Raw genomic sequence first — 17,980 nt, 5'->3', positions numbered from 1 at the left:
TTTGGGTGTGGTACCCTAGGAACTACTTTACCTGGACAACTTTCTTGAAGCTATTTAAACCACACCCGACTTGGACAACACGCTTTCGCGTTACTTTGCAATCCTGCAACGTGACGCTCATCGTGTTCAGCTGTACCCGCAAAACTCGGAAGAACAGCATCTGTAAAGAGACAAAAGGACATTGTTAGCAGCAGCAGCTTACCTGTAATTTTCATCGTTAGCTGCCCACAGCTCCTGCGAACAGCATCCTAGGATCAGCGCGTCTCCCGGACCGACGGATCTGCAAAAAAGGAAGAAACAAGATATTAGACACTTCTACAACATAACGAACTGTGCCGAAAAGCTTACCTCGCAAGTCGCCCCTCGACCAGCATCGCCCGGGGATTTCATACACCGGGTGAACACCGCGATCTATGGGAAAGAAAAGACAACAAGTTAGCAAAGGCAAGGCATCATAGCGCTGTGCCTAGCGCCTACTTACCACATCATAGTGCTCTTTATATACCACCATTTACCGGCGAGACCCAATTCAGCCAATGCATCACATTGGACTTCCGCGCACCTAAGGAAGAGAAAGAGACATGTATTAAACCAAGAAAGGCATGCAAGAATAACAACTATATACAACAGCAATAAGACCTACCTGAAAGACTCAAAGCGGGCCGCCATCAATGAAGTACTTGATTGCATTCGTCCACAAAGGACAACGCGCCCCTGCCAAGAAGGCAGGACGGAGAGCACACCAGAATTAACAAGGCAGAACTTCCCTGCTGGTCACACCTGGGAACCGCAGAGAAGGATACCAGAGTCCCTACGGCTGGGTGGCGTCCCCGTGAATATCAGGTGAGCGTAACACTACTGATCTGAAATAGGAACCTCAGATAGGAGTAAAGGTAGGTGAGTAGATGTCTTCATTTATGATTGATACAGGGGCTACACAATCATGCATCAAAAAAAGGGGATTTTCCTGTGTCAGGCAAAATGATGGACACACAGGGATTTTCTGGGGCTGCCCTATGGGTCCTTACACTGAGGATTTGTGTATCAAGGTAGGTAAGCACATTTTATCTGTTCCCTTGTTATACTGTAAGAATACCCCAGCAAAACTTTTGGGAAGGGACCTCCTGAGCAAGCTTAATATGCTGATTACTTTTTCAAAAGACAGCATAGTATGCTCGACTCCAGGATTGTACCCGGTGAGAGAAGCAGCGCTTTCCCCCTTGTATACCAGTGACAATGCAACTAGGGAATGCCAGTGCATTCAGCATTATTTGTGTATGGGGTGATGATAGCATTGAGTTGGGTCCCGGGAATAAAAGATCGAACATGGCGTGTAACTCTTGAATTTTTGTTTTGCCCAGCTGGGTCAAAGTAGATAGAGCCAGGGACTATTGTTACCATTCTGTTAGATGCAGTAGTTGTCAAGAACCACAGGTGGTACTTTCAGGCACTGATGAGGAAGAAGACGAATGGCACACAGTGTTGTGTATCGATCCGACCTCATCGCTAAGAGAAATGTCCGATGAAAAATTGTTTGTGGACACAAAAGACACAGGAGAGATGGTCTTTGAGATTGGGGTGCCTTGCCAGGTAATGATAGAGCAAATGGAGTAGCGCAGACAATGCTCGTCGTTAGGAAAAAATTTGCCATATTGGAAGGAGGATTTGGAGAAAGTGCCAGACCAATTGCAGACCAGCAATCCTCATGATGTGGGGTTGTTGAAAAGTGTTGGAGCAGTACAGATTAATTTAAAATCAGGTGCAATATTTCCACGGGTTAGGCAATGCCCCATGTCTAGGGATGCAGACAAGGGGATCTTTGAGACCATTATGGCATTCTAAAAACAAGGCATTATTCAACCATCTGTATCTCCATGTAATACGGCCATCTACCCTATGAAGAAACAAAGGAGTCCAGTTGGAGGATGGTCCAGGATTTGCGACCACTGAACAACATTGTTGAAGCAGAGTTTCCGGTGGTACCAAATGCTGCTACCATTCTCTGTAACATCCATACTGGGATGACCCATTTTCAGTAATCGATTTTAAAAACACCTTTTTCACCTTACACCTTCATTCCCAGTACCGCACAGCATTTACGTATCATGGCAAGAGATTTCAGCACACAAGGTTACCACAGGGTACTGTGAATAACTGAGTATTTTTAACAGGGTCATTCAAATGGATTTGGGAAACTTACAAGTGCCCAGCACCCCAATTCAGAACATTGAAGACACATTGGTCTGTTGCGCTTCAGAAGAGCAGTGTCAAGGAGACACAATGAAGCTCCTCTCCCTGCTCACAGGGAAGGGGTAAAAAGTGGACAAAGATAAATTGCAGTTTTGCCAGACAGAGGTAGTATATTTGGAACAGGTAATATCATCTGCAGGGAGAAAGGTGATGCTTAAGAGAGCCACTGCAGTGCAGAATACACCTCAGCCAGTTATGGTAAAACAGATGCAGCAGTTTCTGGGGCTCTGTAACTATTGTAGGTCCTGGATATTTAACTACTCTAGTTACACAATAACCCCACTTCAAGCGCTCAATGAAGCACAGAAAGAGAAGGGTATGATAAAATGGTCAGAGGAAAGGAGAATATGTTTTCGGGAACTCAAGACTGCGATCAGTAATGCACAAGTTTTGGCGACCCTGTATGACCAGAAACAGTTTTTTCTATTTTCACATACAGATGGGAAGGTAATGACAGCAGTTCAGACTCAAAACAAAATTATTAGGTTACAAACCCTTGGCTTAATACAGCAGGCTTTTGGATTCAGTTATTCAAGGTCAGTTCCCGCGTGAACAAGCTCTCATAGCAGCAGCTTCTGCAATACAAACGTCTTCAACCATTACTATGGGCTGCCCGGTGACGATGCATGTGGAGCAAACAGTTTTTGCTAACTTGGAAAAGTCTAAGTCCTTTTTGACAACCCAAAGAGTATCAGGGTATGAAATTATTTGGCAAATGCTTCCATACATCCGGTAAGGTGTCACCTAGTCAATCCAGCAACATTCTTAGCTAAACCAGTGAATCCTGACTATGTTGTCCATGACTGTGCAACTTATGAGGGAGAAGAAGAAGAGAAGACAAAGGTTAAGGAGGATGCCTTGGAAGAAGGCGAGATACTCTTTGTTGACGGGTCATCAATTATTGATCAGGGCACTGGTGAGTGGCACACAGGGGTGGATGTTGTAGCTCTTATGGATAGGAAACACCTGGTTGGAGTGGAGAAATGACTGCCTCCCCATTACTCCGCACAAGCAGCAGAACTAGTGGCATTTATCGAGGTGCTAGAGTTGAGTGAGGGGAAGGCAGTCACTATCTACTCTGACTCTGCGTCTGTCACCTCACAGTAAATACTGGGTTATCTAGGTGGAAGAAAAGAGGGTTTAAAAGATCTGACAGGACCCCAGTCCAGCATGTTGCGCTGCTATCCTGACTAATTGAAGAGCAGGCATTGCCCTTAGAGGTAGGAATAGTGAAGTGCACTGCGCATATTAATAGAACTGATTTAATAGTGCTTGGTAATGATTCCGCAGACAGAGCGCTAAAGGAAGCAGCATATTTGCCCTTTTCAGAACCTCCACAAATGGAAATGGTGTCCCAACAGTTCAATCTACTGCAGTCCATTTGCTTCAAATTGTGGAAATGCATCGAAATGCACCTCAAGAGGAGACGGCACTTTGAGCAAATACGGCATGAATGCTCTTGCCTACAGACATATTGTAGAGACAGGAGTTGAGGGGGAAGGTAGTAATGCCCGTAGAACTGCTTCTTGCCTGTCACATATCTCCCAACAACAAATAGCAACAGAACTCCAGGAGGAGTGGTTTACACCAGACATTCACACACAGGTAAGTAGATTCATAGGGAATTGTATACCATGTAAAGATTTTAATCCCGGTAAGACCATGAAAGCAGTGAGAGTGGTTATTTCTTCAGAGAACTTCACATTTACTTTGTTGATATGACACAGAAGTGTAATAATTTCAGGTATTTTAATGTAATTGTATGTCCATTTTCCCGATGGCTTGAGGTTGGTCCCTGCATGCACCTTGATGAAAAATTGGCAGCTACATTTCTGGTGAGGGAGTTATTTCCACGGTGGGGAATATGTGAGGTCCTGGGATCAGATAATAATACCCATTTATTTCATGCATTATTTGCTCCCTTCTGGGGATCAAGCACACATTGTGCTCGGTGTATCACCGACATGTCAATGTGATAGTTGAAAGGCTTAGTGGTTTGCTTAAAATGCAGTTGTCTAAATTATGTAGTGAGTTGGTTGTACTGTCTTCCGCTGGCCCGGTTTTACTTATGTAATAAGCCAAGGAAAGATCACCACCTCAGTCCTCATGAGGTGGGGACGGGCGTAGATTGTGTACACCACTCTCACCCACACGCACAGATTCAGATGCACATATGTCAGCAGAAATTCTTGCAGAAGAGTTTGAAGAATATCTTCGGGCCTTGACTAAGAGCGTTAAGATTGTGTCTTCATAGGTTAGAGCATCACATCAGCAAGCAATGGGAAAAGACAGCCAGGAACAAGAAGAACAACAGCAACCATTGTTACTCCCGGGGGTCTCTATCTACATGCATTCCTTTGTTCGTCGCTGGAATAAACAGTGTTTCCATGGTCCTTGTTGAATGATCTTTGCTACACTGACTGAAGTGAAAGTGGAGGGTAACAAAACTTGGATACATGTACATGACTTATGAAGGGATAACAGAGTCCCTACGCTAACACCAGAACGGGACTGAAAGACTTGTCTTGGCCTCAAGCCTAGGGATCATATCACTCCAGCACTGAAATCTCTTCACTGGCTCCCAGTGGCAGCAAGGATCAAGTTCAAGACTCTATTATCCACAAGGCTTTCTGGGGCCTGGGACCACACTACCTCCAACTCTATCTTCCTAAATACCTGCCTTCTTGAGCTCTCTGCTCCTCCAGCTCCAACTCTCTGAGGGTCAGTTGCTTTGCCAGCAACAAGTTGGGGGCATATCTCTTTCTTCGGGTGGGGCCTCCCCCTGGAACAGCCGCCCTGCCTCTCAGAACTTGAGCAGAACCATCTCTGGTTCCAGAAGCAACTCAAGACCTTTTGCTTTACTTCTGTCTTCTCGCTTCCTCTCTCTTGCTGATCACCTGCCTGATCCTTGCACTGGTCACCTGTTCACCCTCTGAATTGGAGCACAGGTCCCTGCATGTCCAGCTGCAATCCCGTACTGCCTCTTGCTCCCCTGCACTTGTGGTCTGTATCTGTAACCCTACAGTCCCTTCTCTTATTCTCCATCTGTTGCTGTACCATGAGCACCCGCACCTGCCACTTGTTGGCTGCACTCTTGTTTTTCTCCTTGTCCTGCACCTCTCCGCCCTCCCCACCACCCTAGGCACTTCTCCCCTTCCCCTTTCCTGCTCTTTTGTGATCTGAATGACACAAGGCCTAGTAAGATCATTGTTTTGTTCTCCTTTGTTTTACCCTCTGTGTCTTGTCACGCCTAGATACACTTGTGTACAGGTGCGTTATAAAAGCCATGTCATATTATATCATATCATATCAGCGCAAGAGCAGTCCTAAAAAGATAAGTGTGCACCAAGGAGATGCAGTTCATGCCAGTGAAAGGGGGAGGGAGTGCATAAAGATCGAGAAGTGTTGTTCAGACTGTAAAACAAAAAAATGCATTTAAAATGTTTATGACAATGTGTAGATCTATTTCTCTTTCGATTATTGTGGTATATGTTCTCTATAGTAGTAATGTAAATGGGTCTGAGTTATCAAGTACTATGGATACAGCAGAAAACCCATTAAGAGCATAATAAGACCTTAAAATAGATTTTGTAAATAATGATGATGATATAAATTTAGAAACGGTAAATGACGCACAGGGCTTTGCATCAGAAAATTTGTGGTATCATGATATGAAGATGGTGGGGAGAGAGAGCAACAGAGCTGCATTTTATTTTCTCTCTTATCCCCCATGCTTCTGGTTTCCCTAGATTATTTATTCCTGACGAGGTAGAGGTAGCAGAGGCACGGTGTCTAGTGCATCTAGCCTTGTGCAGGGCTCGAGGCAGTTTCAGGGGAAATCTGTAGCTGCTTCCACCCTTCCAGTTGAAGAAGAATGTTTACCATTAGATGGGGAAAAACAGAAGGATGTCCATTGCAAGCAAAAGTACAGTCCAATCTTGAAGGACTAATTATTGTGAACAATAAATGGGAGCAAGGGGTGAAGAGTTGCAGAGCACGAGGATTGGTGGGATTTCCTGAAGAAGGGGTGGCACAAATAAACTGAGTATGTGGAAGTGAATGGAAAAAGTATATGAACTTTTTAACATGGCTCAAGGAGCCAGAGAAACCTGTTAAGATCCAGTTACTTACACATTTTTCAATGGGTTTTAAGGGTGACGGTACGGTGTCTGCAGGCACAAATCAGAACTGCAACATCAAGGTTTGCATCGCTGATATTGCTAGAAGTACGCCAGACACTTCTCAATTTGTATTGGTCCTGAAGACCATTTTCGTAAAAGCAGTTACCTCCGGCCTTGCAAGGCATTTGCAGTCTCACCACCTTGCATGTGCCCATCCTTGTGGTTCCCCAGAACCACCTGACATTCTCAAAATCCAAATCTGAGTCTACATTGGTTCCCTCTATGTCTCCCATGCCCCTTGTGTCATCAGACATGGACAATGGACAATTCAGTAACTTTACAGACTGCCATAGAAACGGACTCCTTGAATGATCAAGAAACTACATCTTATCAACATCCACTGAGGCTCTTATGAACATTTATGAATTATTTTGACTATTTAGCCAGACAGAGATGTTTTCTACTTCCCTTTTGGCCCCTGGCGTACAGAATGTGGCCAACTCGAAGTGGTTACAAATTGTTCACTATTATTATTATTTATTATTATTATGAATTCCTCTGAATCAGCATTTAGTGTAATTAAAGAAGAACCCAGGCCCTTGAGGCTTGTAGCATTGCAGAATCGGTATATCTTTGGCCTCCTTACAGCTATGGAGGGCGGGGTTTGCCTGAGGTTCAGGAGTATGTGTTGCACATACAGACCCCCCAATGATTTGGACATGGAACTCTTGCCCGGACGATCGCAGCATTACACTACCTGTGAGGGACCATGGAAAGTGAGGAGGGAATTGCTGATGACTCTCTTTTGGACTCTCTGTTTTCTTGGGTGCCTTCATGGATGAGCGTAAATATGAACATTCTCATACCTACCTGGAAGGGCGTATTGGGATTGTACAGCATAGGAGAATGGGTTTGAGGGGACTAATATGAGCGATGGCTGTAAGATTTCATTCCCCTGAGAAAGTGAGATTGATGAGTTGAAAATTGGTTTGTTAGTTAATTTATTAACTAAAGGGGGAATTTGAGGTGGTTGATAAGGGTCCCACGGGTAAAGAGAAGTTTGAATTGTGCGTATCATATTGGTGGCTGGGGTGACAGCGATGTTGACATAATGTGGCAATTTAGTATGAATCTAGTATACCTAATGTGAATGCGATTTGCGTTATTTTTAATGTTGTTTGTGTTTTAGTTGATACATTTTCAAATTGAATTTGCACAGCAAGATAAGTGTCAAAACTGCTAGTACATTATAAAGGCAGTACAGGTGTTTCATGTCACATAGCGCTGAACTATCAGGCAGCAGGGACGTCTACATGTGAATGTGAGGTAAGAGATTTGCAATGGGAAAATCAGTGTGAGGGTATGCGTTAGTCCTGAACATACATGTATAGGTGTAAATGCATGGGGGTCTCTAGGGAAATAGGTTTTGGGCAGTATGAATATACAAATCTTTTTTGGCACAGAATTCTCTGACAAGTTAGCGATTGCGCTAGCTAAAAACCTGGGTTGGGCAATTGAACTCTGTGTGACTGAAAAACTAGTTTTACAAGGTTGGAGAAAGACAGAAGCAGTTTCGATGAATATCAGATGGTCAGTTTCGGGCAGGACTTTTTTATAGTCTAGGTGCATTGTGAAGGGGAGATGCAATCTCTGTAAGTATATAGGAGACTGCCAGACAATTGAACCTGATGTGGGTTGCTTGAGGGGAAAGGAGCACTGATAGATCATGGATTTTCAATAGTTGTCAAGGTGTGGGTTGACGCCATGTGGGCTGGAATGGTAAGTCGCATAGTCTAGAGAGAAATGTGGACACCAACTCGCGTGGGTAATAAAACCAGCAACAATAGATCAAAAGAAAATTTGTTTACTCTCCTCCTCGTCACATGAATGGTACTTTCATCGAATAGCTGTGTGCAACACAAATAGGGGTAAAGGGTTATAACCAGATGAAACCTGTGATAATTGAAATTGTTTGAAAGTTGTGTAAACTGTTTAACTAGGAGATGAGGCTATGACCAAATATGGAAAGGCCAGAGAGAGGGGTATAGTGTAAATATGAAACATGCAATTGTAAGTTAAAGTGGATGGTGCTTAGATGAATGTATCCAATAAGAAGTGTGGGAACTAAAGGGCATATGGATACATTGCATAGGATTAACCAATCATGTGTGGGGGTTGACTATGTAACAAAACCTGGTGTTTTAACTGTTGCAAATTTTATACAATACCTGTTCTTTGTGTGGTTTGGGGAGACAGGTTAGTTTGACTCTTTGATGTGATCTAACCCCTCCCGGCCGTTTGTACAATAAACTTGCTTTACGGACAAAGCATGTACATACTCTTTAAGGGGTTAAAGGTGGGCCTGATTTTGTTTACAGTGATCAAATGCCCAATCCTAAAGGAACTAGACTGTTCCACGGTAGTGTCATCGAACTCCAAATCAGAGTCTAGGCTGCCTCTGCCTTTGTGGTCCAACTCGAAGATCCCTGCAGCGGTTTCCGACTCTGCCGACATGGTGTATGCCGTCCATCCCTTGGTTCGGCGCTCCCTTAGGGTCTTGGCCCTAAAGAGCTTGCATACGGCGCAACAGGATTCGAGGTGGTCGCATGGAAGGCAGTGGTTACAAACTCTGTGTTTGTCTACTGTGAGAAACCTGAGGGCATTCTCAGTTATAGACCCCAGGGATCTTTATTCAGGTGGCCAGGGCATGGCCATCGTCTTTGGAACCAGACCTTGGGGGTGGACCAGTGCAGGAGGATCACCTGGGCAGGGGCTCCTTGGGGTCATCTGGGGGAATGCCCTCGGGAGAGACACAGTATTTCCTTTACGACACACCCCTACCCAACACTTCTTCCACCTTTAGAGGTTGTTGTATGTCCTGTGCCGTTGCCCCTTCCCCACTTCCAACAGGTACCTACACAACACCCTATATTTCAAAACAAAAACATCATTCCCCTTCTTCTGACAATATTTTTATTCCTTTTTCTACCAGCACTTGAAAAAACAACAACTCCCACAATTCCTACTTCCAATCTAGAAATCCCATTTCTATACTAGAATACCAAAACACTGAGACGAAGAAGAGGCAGCCCAGGGCCATGAAGATTACCCATATGAACCAATGTACCATGAGTTCCTGTGGGTAGTCTCCATTTTGTTCCATTAATAAGATTAGGCAGAGTCCGGCAGGGCTGTACAGCCATTCACAGCTGACTCTTATTACTCCTCCCAGCCAGTATGAGAGGTGGAGCACACAGGCACACTCTGAGCGAGCTGGGGATGCTGGATGGTGCACAGAGGGCAGGAGGAGAGAATTCGATCTGAAGAGACCCTGGAAGGTCTGGAGGAAGGAGGACTCCTAATTGCTGGGCCTGTGAGTACAGGGGAGGCTGCTGTGTCTTGAGGAGCTCTGACTCCAGGTAGCCAAACCAGGGGCATCTGGCAATACCTGGCAGTACCCACACCAGAGATCCTCCCGTGGGTGAAACAGGAAAGCCCAGTCCTTTGAGGGGTAGGTGGCTAGGACCTGTGTCCTCAAGAAACATCCTATTACAAAATCTGCAGCTCCCAAAACCTCCCGAAGGCTTTTTAGGGGAGCTGACAAATTGGGAGCGAAATAAGAAAGCTGCATTGTGGGACTTGAAGTCCAGAATTCTTTTTTTTATTGAACTTTTGTTCAAAGGAGGTGTCTGAAACCAACTGAGGGAGAACCATATGAGCAGCTAAAGCAGGGGTCCAAGCACGACTGAGGAGACCTATGTGAGAAGTTAAAGGAGGGGTCCGAGCCTGACTGAGGGAGACCCATGAGAATTGGAGCAGGGTGGAACACGAGAAGGAGCATAACATTTGGGACAAAGGCAAAGCCACTGGTGCAGAACGACCGATTGAGGGACCAGAACAAAGGCTTGGGGAACCCTGAAGTTCCCTGCAGGAGGTTGTTGCCTCCAAAAAAACAGAAGCAAGCCAAATCCCAGACAAGAAGTCTGCACTGTGTTTCACGGATGCCAGCAACCCTCCTGTTTGAATGACAGAGTTGGGGAGGCGAGGCGAAGCCTGTGGAATTAACCTTGACTCCTGAATTGAAGCAGTAAAGTCAACTAACTCTGAAATGCGGAATGGTCAAGATTAACATTGGCAAAAGGGGAAGTTTAAAGGTGAATGCTTGAAGAGAAAGATTTCTTTGAACTTTTGTGCTTATGGTGATGAACAACCAAGAGCCAATGGACAATGGGGCAAATAACAAGAGTGTGAGGTGAAGAAAAAGTCGAAGAGGTCCTGCGGAGGCCTATAGTAAATGCCTCGCGCATTCGAAAGTCTTCGACATCTGTAAAAGGTCTGAGCCCGACTGAGGGAGACCGGAAGTGTGATAAGTTAGGGGAATGGAACCCCTAATGAATGTGAATTAAGCTTGGGGAAGGGAACCCCTGCAATTCTGAGACCGGTTGATGGAGCTATGCCCATCCCCAGGTTGTAACAACACATTTTACAGCACATTTTGCAGCAGGAATAGAAAAAAGCCATATGATTTAAACTCTATGAGCTATCCAAATGCGACACAATGTGCTGTAGAATAAATTGTGCAGTTAAAAAGAAACATTTATGAGGATAGCTACACACCAACCTCACAAGCCATGCACTACAATTATCAGGTTTACTAGTGCGCCATGATATATCCCTCCTGCTTCTAAGCACTATAATAATAAGTGTTATGTTAATAAGAAATTTAACCCCCATAGCCAACACATTACCAAAGGCTGTGGTATGCACATTTAAGGATAAATAGATGGTAAAATAGCTCAGTGGGTTAAGTGTGCACTGCTGGCGTCTATGAGTGTTCTGCCATTATAGGTTTGAATCCTAGCAAGGTCTACTCAACCATATATGCCACTGACCATATAGCTCAGACATGTATTGTTAATAACATATACGATAAGCGGCATATAGGAATACAATGCTGTGGTGTCAGCCTCTTGCTCTGCCCGATGATGGACCATGTACGTATTCCCTTTCAGTATGTATGTGAACTTTGATTTAAAATGTGATTTATTATAATGCCTCTACAAACTTGACATTAATATTTTCTTGACAACATTGTTTTTTCAAAATTCCCTACCAAATCCAGGGGAATTACCGATAGTCAACATTTGCTTTTGCTTCGTGCTGCTCGTCCTCTTTTTTTTCGTTAGGTGCACATTGCAGTAGTTTAAGTGCAATAGTGCACCCTGGCCATGCATTGCCATTTTCTTCTATGCCAGGTTTCAGCATCCTGTGGCAGAGGACTGGGAGCAGGACGGCCTGAGCACACCAATACCAAGCAGGAGCAGCTTGTATTGCCTTGTCCAGACCCTCGATATGACCGTAACTGCAGGCAAGCCAAGGTAAGTACAAATGCTTACATGCACAGTAATTTGGTAATATGGGCCGATACACACTCATTTTAACACTACATATGGTAATATATTCTTGTATGAAATGTATATCATACTACAGTGATATCGTAACCATATTTTTCTTAGGGTACTGAGGAACAATACTATGTGATGACACTTCCTGTTTTGTCAAGGGGTGAAAGGTCATGTGCCATCACTTCCTGCGATGTCACTTGGGGGCGGTTTTAAACGACATCACTGAGTGATGTCATCAGAGGTCAAGGGTCCCCTGATGTCACTTCTGCCACCCATGGCATTTTGGTGATATGACATCCCTGCTCCCTGGTCATACACACTGACATCAAATTCAAAATGGCTGCCAGTATTGATACAGCATTAGGCCGGGCCTCTCAGCCTTAATTGGACACAAATGAGACTGAAATCCACAGGCAATCCCAGCCAAACGTGCATATCTTTGACAAATATTCCTGCCCAGGGGGAGGCTGCTCAGTCTGGCAAAGTGAGTTGTAAGAGCAGGTCGTGATTAGTGGTTGGAGGAGTTTGGGGTATCATATAAGGACTGTGAAGGATTTGAGGCTGTTGGATCTCTGTGTGTGGTGCATCATGTAATATTCAATCAGGGTCCCATCTTTCGAAGACAAGATGCATTCATTATTCTCCAGTGAGTGGTCTGGGATCTCCGAAACTTATATATACAACTTGGGTGGGTGATATTTCTCAGCCTGAGCCATGACTTAGAACTCCGTCCAAGTATCCTTACGATTTATGGACAACTTCCTCCAATTCTGAAAAAATCTTAAACATTTTTGTTTTCCGAATGGAGTGCATTCTGTATTTCTTTCTGGCCATTCCACATACTAGTAGCTTGCTTACAACAGCAAGGCACATTTCTTAGGTGAATGAGAGCTATACAAAACCAATGTGCAATATACACTTGTGTAGTTTACAATGTGGATTGCAATATGCCGAGCTTCTTGAAACCGGGATTTGTGTGGTCATAGTTTACATGTTGGCTGTGGGAGCACAAGCTACAGTTAGATTTTAATACTGTCCATCAATGCCTACAAGCTAATGGCCACGCTGCTGCCAAAGAAGAGGTGCTTATCACAGAAGATGGATTTGCCTGGGATAGTGTTGTATGCCAGTGGATGCTTAACCTCTGGCACTTCCAGGACTACAGCCAGCCAATGACATTTACAAGCACAACTCTGGTTACAGTCAAACTACCCACAAAATGTACATTTTCCATCTCCATGCAGCCCCTCACATTACCATGTATTGCCTTCGTCATCTTGAAAGGTGCTGAAGGAGCCGTCGGTCCTCCTGAAAGACATCTGTCGTTGTATCCCTGTGGACAGAGTGAAGGCTTCTTTAGTCATCCATTCTCATCTCCCTTTCCCTCTACGTCTTTCTCCCTCGTGCTCTCCCTCTCTCTCCCCCTATCCATCTACTTTTTTCTCTCTTCCCCATATCTCTTCCTCACTCCCATTCCCAAGCTCTTCTTTCCAAAGTTTCATTATCCCACTTTACAAACCACTGTCCATCAATCTCGCGCCATGTCTCTTGTTTAGTTTGCCCTGCTCTTCCCCTTAGCCTTCATCACAGTTTCTGATTGTATTGTCCTTCTGAGCCTGCGTCCGCTTCAGACTAAGATGACCAGAATCTGACATGTCCTATTAGACTCTGGCGTTAGCCATGCCGGTAAATACTGGCACTACTGCTGCCGGAGTCATGAATTTTCCGGTGCCCAGGAATGGGAAATTACCAGGGCATTACAGCCCCAGCGGACCAGGTAATTGCCCATTCCCGGGCGCCGGAAATGATTAATCACCATTCCCATTTGCATCTCATTGGATTTAATGGTAACGGGGAAGACGGATGCACCGGCACCATTCATGAATGGTGCCGGTGCATCCATCAAGGTCTGCTAGCGGGTGCCGTTCCGCCCCCGAGGTCAGACCTGGCGGGCAGAAAGGCACCCGCTCGCAGACCTCGTAGTTTGCCGGTGTTACCGGACCGGCAAACTTGTAATGAGGACCAGTGTGTACCTATCGCCAAGGAGCAATAGATTGCATGACAGTTAACATTAACTGAAGGAACATTTCGAAAAATTAGGTGCTGGTGGGTTTGGTGGGTGGTATCAGCAGGAAACAGATTATGGAAACCAGGATGTCAATTGTGGCAGATCAGCTGACTCACGTGACGCAAAGAGATACCGTTTTTGTTTGTCAGATGGAGGTTGGAATACACCAGGATAAATGCATATAGGGGCGAGGGAACACTTAAAAGGTGCGGTGCAGGAATGGGACACACTACAGTGCATAGAAGGCCCCAATCTTGCCTGGGGGTTCTGATCTCCCCCCATCACTTCTCAGAACATAGCATTCAGTCCCTCGTTGGACTTCAGAGATACCTTACCCAACCACTCCCTGACTCAGAGCACAGTTTCAGGGACCCAGCACCCCCCTCGCTATGTGCAATCTACCCAGGGTACAGTGCCTGCCTCGCTTGTTTTGTCTTCCAGTATTGTGTTCCCTTTATTATTATTCTTGTGGGATTCCCTCTTGTATAGTCTTTCAGTCACAGGGATAGGAGCCCCAGCTCGCTGTGATAGGGATATCCACGCAGGACACAGTGCCTGGTTCATTTCTTTGTCCTTTATTTTTGTAGCTGTAGGACCCAGCTCGTTGTGTTAGGGACATAGCGCCCCCCCTCATTGTATAATGGATATAGTGCCCCTCGCACTTTATTAGGGATATAGTATTGCTATCATTGTATATGAGATATTGTGCCCCTCCGGCTGCATGAGCGACATGGTGCCCCTCTCACTGCGTAAGGGATAAAGTGTCCCACTCACTGCATAATGGATGTAGTGACCCTCTCACTGCATAAGGGATACAGTGACCCTCTCAATGTATAAAGGATATAGTAACCCTCTAAATGCATAAGGGATATAGTGACCCACTCAATGTATAATGGATAGTGTGTTCCTCCCACTGCATGAGCGATACGGTGCCACTCTAACTGCATATGGGATATAGTGCCCCTCTCACTGCATAAGGGATAAAGTGTCCCTCTCACTACATAATGGATAAAGTGTCCCTCTCACTGAATAATGGATATAGTGACCCTCTCACGGTATAAGGGATATATTGACCCTCTCACTGCATAAGGAATATGGTGTCCTTCTCACTTTGTAAGGGATATAGTGGCCCTCTCACTGCATGAGGGATCAAGTGCCCCTCTCACTGCATACGGGATATAGTGCCCCTCTCAGTGTGTAAGGGATATAGTGACCCTCTCACTGCATAATGGATATAGTGTCCCTCTCACTGCATAAGAGATATAGTGACCCTCTCACTGTATAAGGGATATAGTGACCCTCGAAATGCATAATGTATATAGTGTCCCTCTCGCTGCATAATGGATATAGTGACCCTTGCACCGTGTAAGGGATATATTGACCCTCTCACTGTGTAAGGGATGTAGTGTCCCTCTCACTGTATAAGGGATAAAGTGACCCTCCCACTGCATAATGTATATAGTGTCCCTCTCACTGTGTAAGGGATATAGTGACCCTCTCACTGTATAAGGGATATAGGGACCCTCCCACTGCATAATGTATATAGTGTCCCTCTCACTGCATAATGGATATAGTGTCCCTCTCATTGCATAAGGGATATAGTGACCCTCTCACTTTATAAGGGATACAATGCCCTCTCACTGTATTAGGCATGAAGGGCTCAGTGCCGGATTGGCCTACAGGGAAGCCCAGAGATTTCCTGGTGGGCATCTCCACCATGGGCCTCTTTTTTCTTAGTGCACTCAGAATCTTTTGCATTTCGGCATGCAAACAACACAATTAAGATGCTATATCCGCTTCTGGTCACTTGGAAAACAAATCCAGGGTCTCTTTTTGTTCCCAGTCTACTCATTATAGTGCTTCTTTTACTGCATAACGGAATTAGTGCCCTTCTGTGGTGAACGCCAAGCGACATGTAATTAATTGATGTGATTTTCAAGGTAAGACTCAAGCCGAATGCCTATATGGACTTGGAGTCTCTAGAACTGAAGTGTGACTTCTAAATATAAACGGTGTCAGGAAAGGGCCAATGTAAAGTGAAGTATTCTTTAAGTGTCCACCGCCTTCTGTGTTCAACCTAATCTAATAAATCTAATAAATACTTCTTCCTAATGGACTTCCTAATTTACAACACAAGATCACAAGGATGCGGACAACAGAAAGTTCAAACCTACTCTAAAAAGTAATTCCTAGTCTTGAACACATATTAGCACCCTGGTGGGGGGAGCCAGCCAATCAGGTGGCTAGGAAAGTGGGCTGAAACCTACATTCTCAGCCTGCGTTCTAAGCTGCCTGGTGGCTGGTTCCCCGTTACCATCTTTCTCTCACCCTCAGTCCCTCTTTTTTGTTTTTGAACTCTTGCCACACAACATTAACCTTATTTCAGCTGCAGTGTCATTTGCCGCCGCAGCCACTACATCTTCTTGGCTCCCGCTGGTTGCCATGGAAAAGGAAGAGGGGCTCTGTACGGAGCCCTGCTTTCCCTTTCCATGGCAGCCATCTTGGAAAAGTATTTTCCTTTGTTCAACGAGATGCGCGCGGCATCCTGTTGAACGAAGGAAAACCCTTTTTTTTCGCACTTTGTGTTACCGCTTTGGCAACCCAGCGTGTTAATAGCCTTAATGCCCTGTGCCAAGTGCTGGAACCTGGGGTAATGGACCGGAGCCCTCGTTATCCACCCTTGTTTCGCTCAGGTCGATAAATTGGGCTGCCAGCCGTTACACCCCCGTTCCTGCCCTTGGAATGGGGGATTAACTCCATAGTAACAAAGCCTTTCCAGGGTGTACTCACAGTTTGGACTCCCCTTGCTCTTCTGTTTACTCAAATCTTTCAAACCGATATTCCAGATCCCTTGTGTCTCAGCTTCTGGTTTCACTTCCAGATTGCATTTCTCAGCCTTGCCTGCTGAGATGTTGGTTTTACCTCCACCCTGATGTAGGATCTTCATGACCTTGCCTCCTCCTTGGGATACATTCCACCAGTGCCTTTTTTTATAAGCTTTCCCAAAAACAGGTTTCCTCACGACCTGATATCAGAATTCCCATAGGTAGGTCTCACCTCATCCTGGTATCAGTATTCACATAGGCAAGTCTCACCACAACCTGATATCAGTCTTCACAAAGGCATGTGTTGTAATGCGTTTATGACTATGCGCGGGTGGAATGTTGATGGCCATTCAGACATCAACATTCCACACCGGGCAGTTAGTTCCTCGAGCTTGTGGTGGCGGAGCTCGTCTTGGGGTCCACATAATAAAGAGCTTAACCACACTTACCGGCTAACGGTGGTTTCTTCAGTGGCGACGAGGATTAGTGCGGACCCCCGGCTCCACGTGTGTTTTCTTTTCCCTCCCGCTGCATCCGCACGGCTGTCTGCTGTCGCGCTGTCGGCTGTGGCCTGGTTTCCTGGCCGGGAGGCCTCAGACGTGCCCGGAGTGCAGGGAGAGTGCTGGGGATCGGAATCGGAGCGGCCCCCCTCATACCGCGGAACAGCGGGTGCACCGGGCACTCAGCGGGATTGGAGCGCCTGGACTTCGAGGCCCCTGGTGCCCCTGGAGTTGGGGCGGTGGGCGGTCCTGCTTTCTGCGGCCCGGGGCTGTCCCATTCTGCCTCGCTGTTGGAAGTCTGGCGAGCTGTGGCCGGCTGTGCAGCGTCTGGGCTGCGTTGCTGGCTGCAGTGGCAGTTGGGACTGGCCGAAGTCTAATCGGCTGAAGGGTATTGGAACAGCTCTGCAGGCGGGACTGTGTACGGTTGTTCGTCCGCTGCACAAAGGGTAACTCGCGGATCTGGAGGGCCCCCGACGTTCAAGCGTGGCTGCAACATTCGGTTGCGGCAGCCGGATTGGATCCTGGTCGGCGGAGGAAGTCGGCGGAGGAAGGGTGGCCCAGGATCATGTCCGCCACTGCTCTCCTTGGATTTGGTCATCAGGCGCCACTATCCGGAGGTGGAGCTAGCAGCTCAGCTTCCGTATGGTAGCAAGCGGATTGGCTGCTGCTAACTGAGAGGCGTACTTTGATTAACACCACGGCCGCGCTGCTTGTCACCCGGTAGGTGCTGCCATCAGGAGGCGGAGCCAGTTTTGGGTGTCCATGTCGGTATTGGAGTGCCGCGGAGAGACTCGGGGAGAATATACTTATT

The 17,980-nt window shown here is 46.0% G+C and overlaps 1 protein-coding gene across 4 annotated transcripts in view; it reads right to left on the bottom strand.

Moving 5' to 3' along the window:
* LOC138580215 (alpha-2-macroglobulin-like protein 1) overlaps positions 1–17,980 on the bottom strand; it is a 1,347,911-nt gene that overhangs the window by 316,911 nt on the left and 1,013,020 nt on the right. For all 4 annotated transcript variants that reach the window (XM_069650572.1, XM_069650575.1, XM_069650574.1 and 1 more), the window contains one exon: positions 13,034–13,109. In XM_069650572.1, coding sequence (XP_069506673.1) covers positions 13,034–13,109 — 76 coding nt within the window. The remainder of the gene's footprint in view (positions 1–13,033; positions 13,110–17,980) is intronic.

This window comes from Ambystoma mexicanum, chromosome 3p (assembly GCF_040938575.1).
Source record: "Ambystoma mexicanum isolate Mex_15411 chromosome 3p, UKY_AmexF1_1, whole genome shotgun sequence".
Classification (NCBI taxonomy): Eukaryota; Metazoa; Chordata; class Amphibia; order Caudata; family Ambystomatidae; genus Ambystoma; species Ambystoma mexicanum.
The sequence above is the reverse complement of the archived record's forward strand: the minus strand, read 5'-3'. Positions and strand labels throughout refer to the sequence as shown.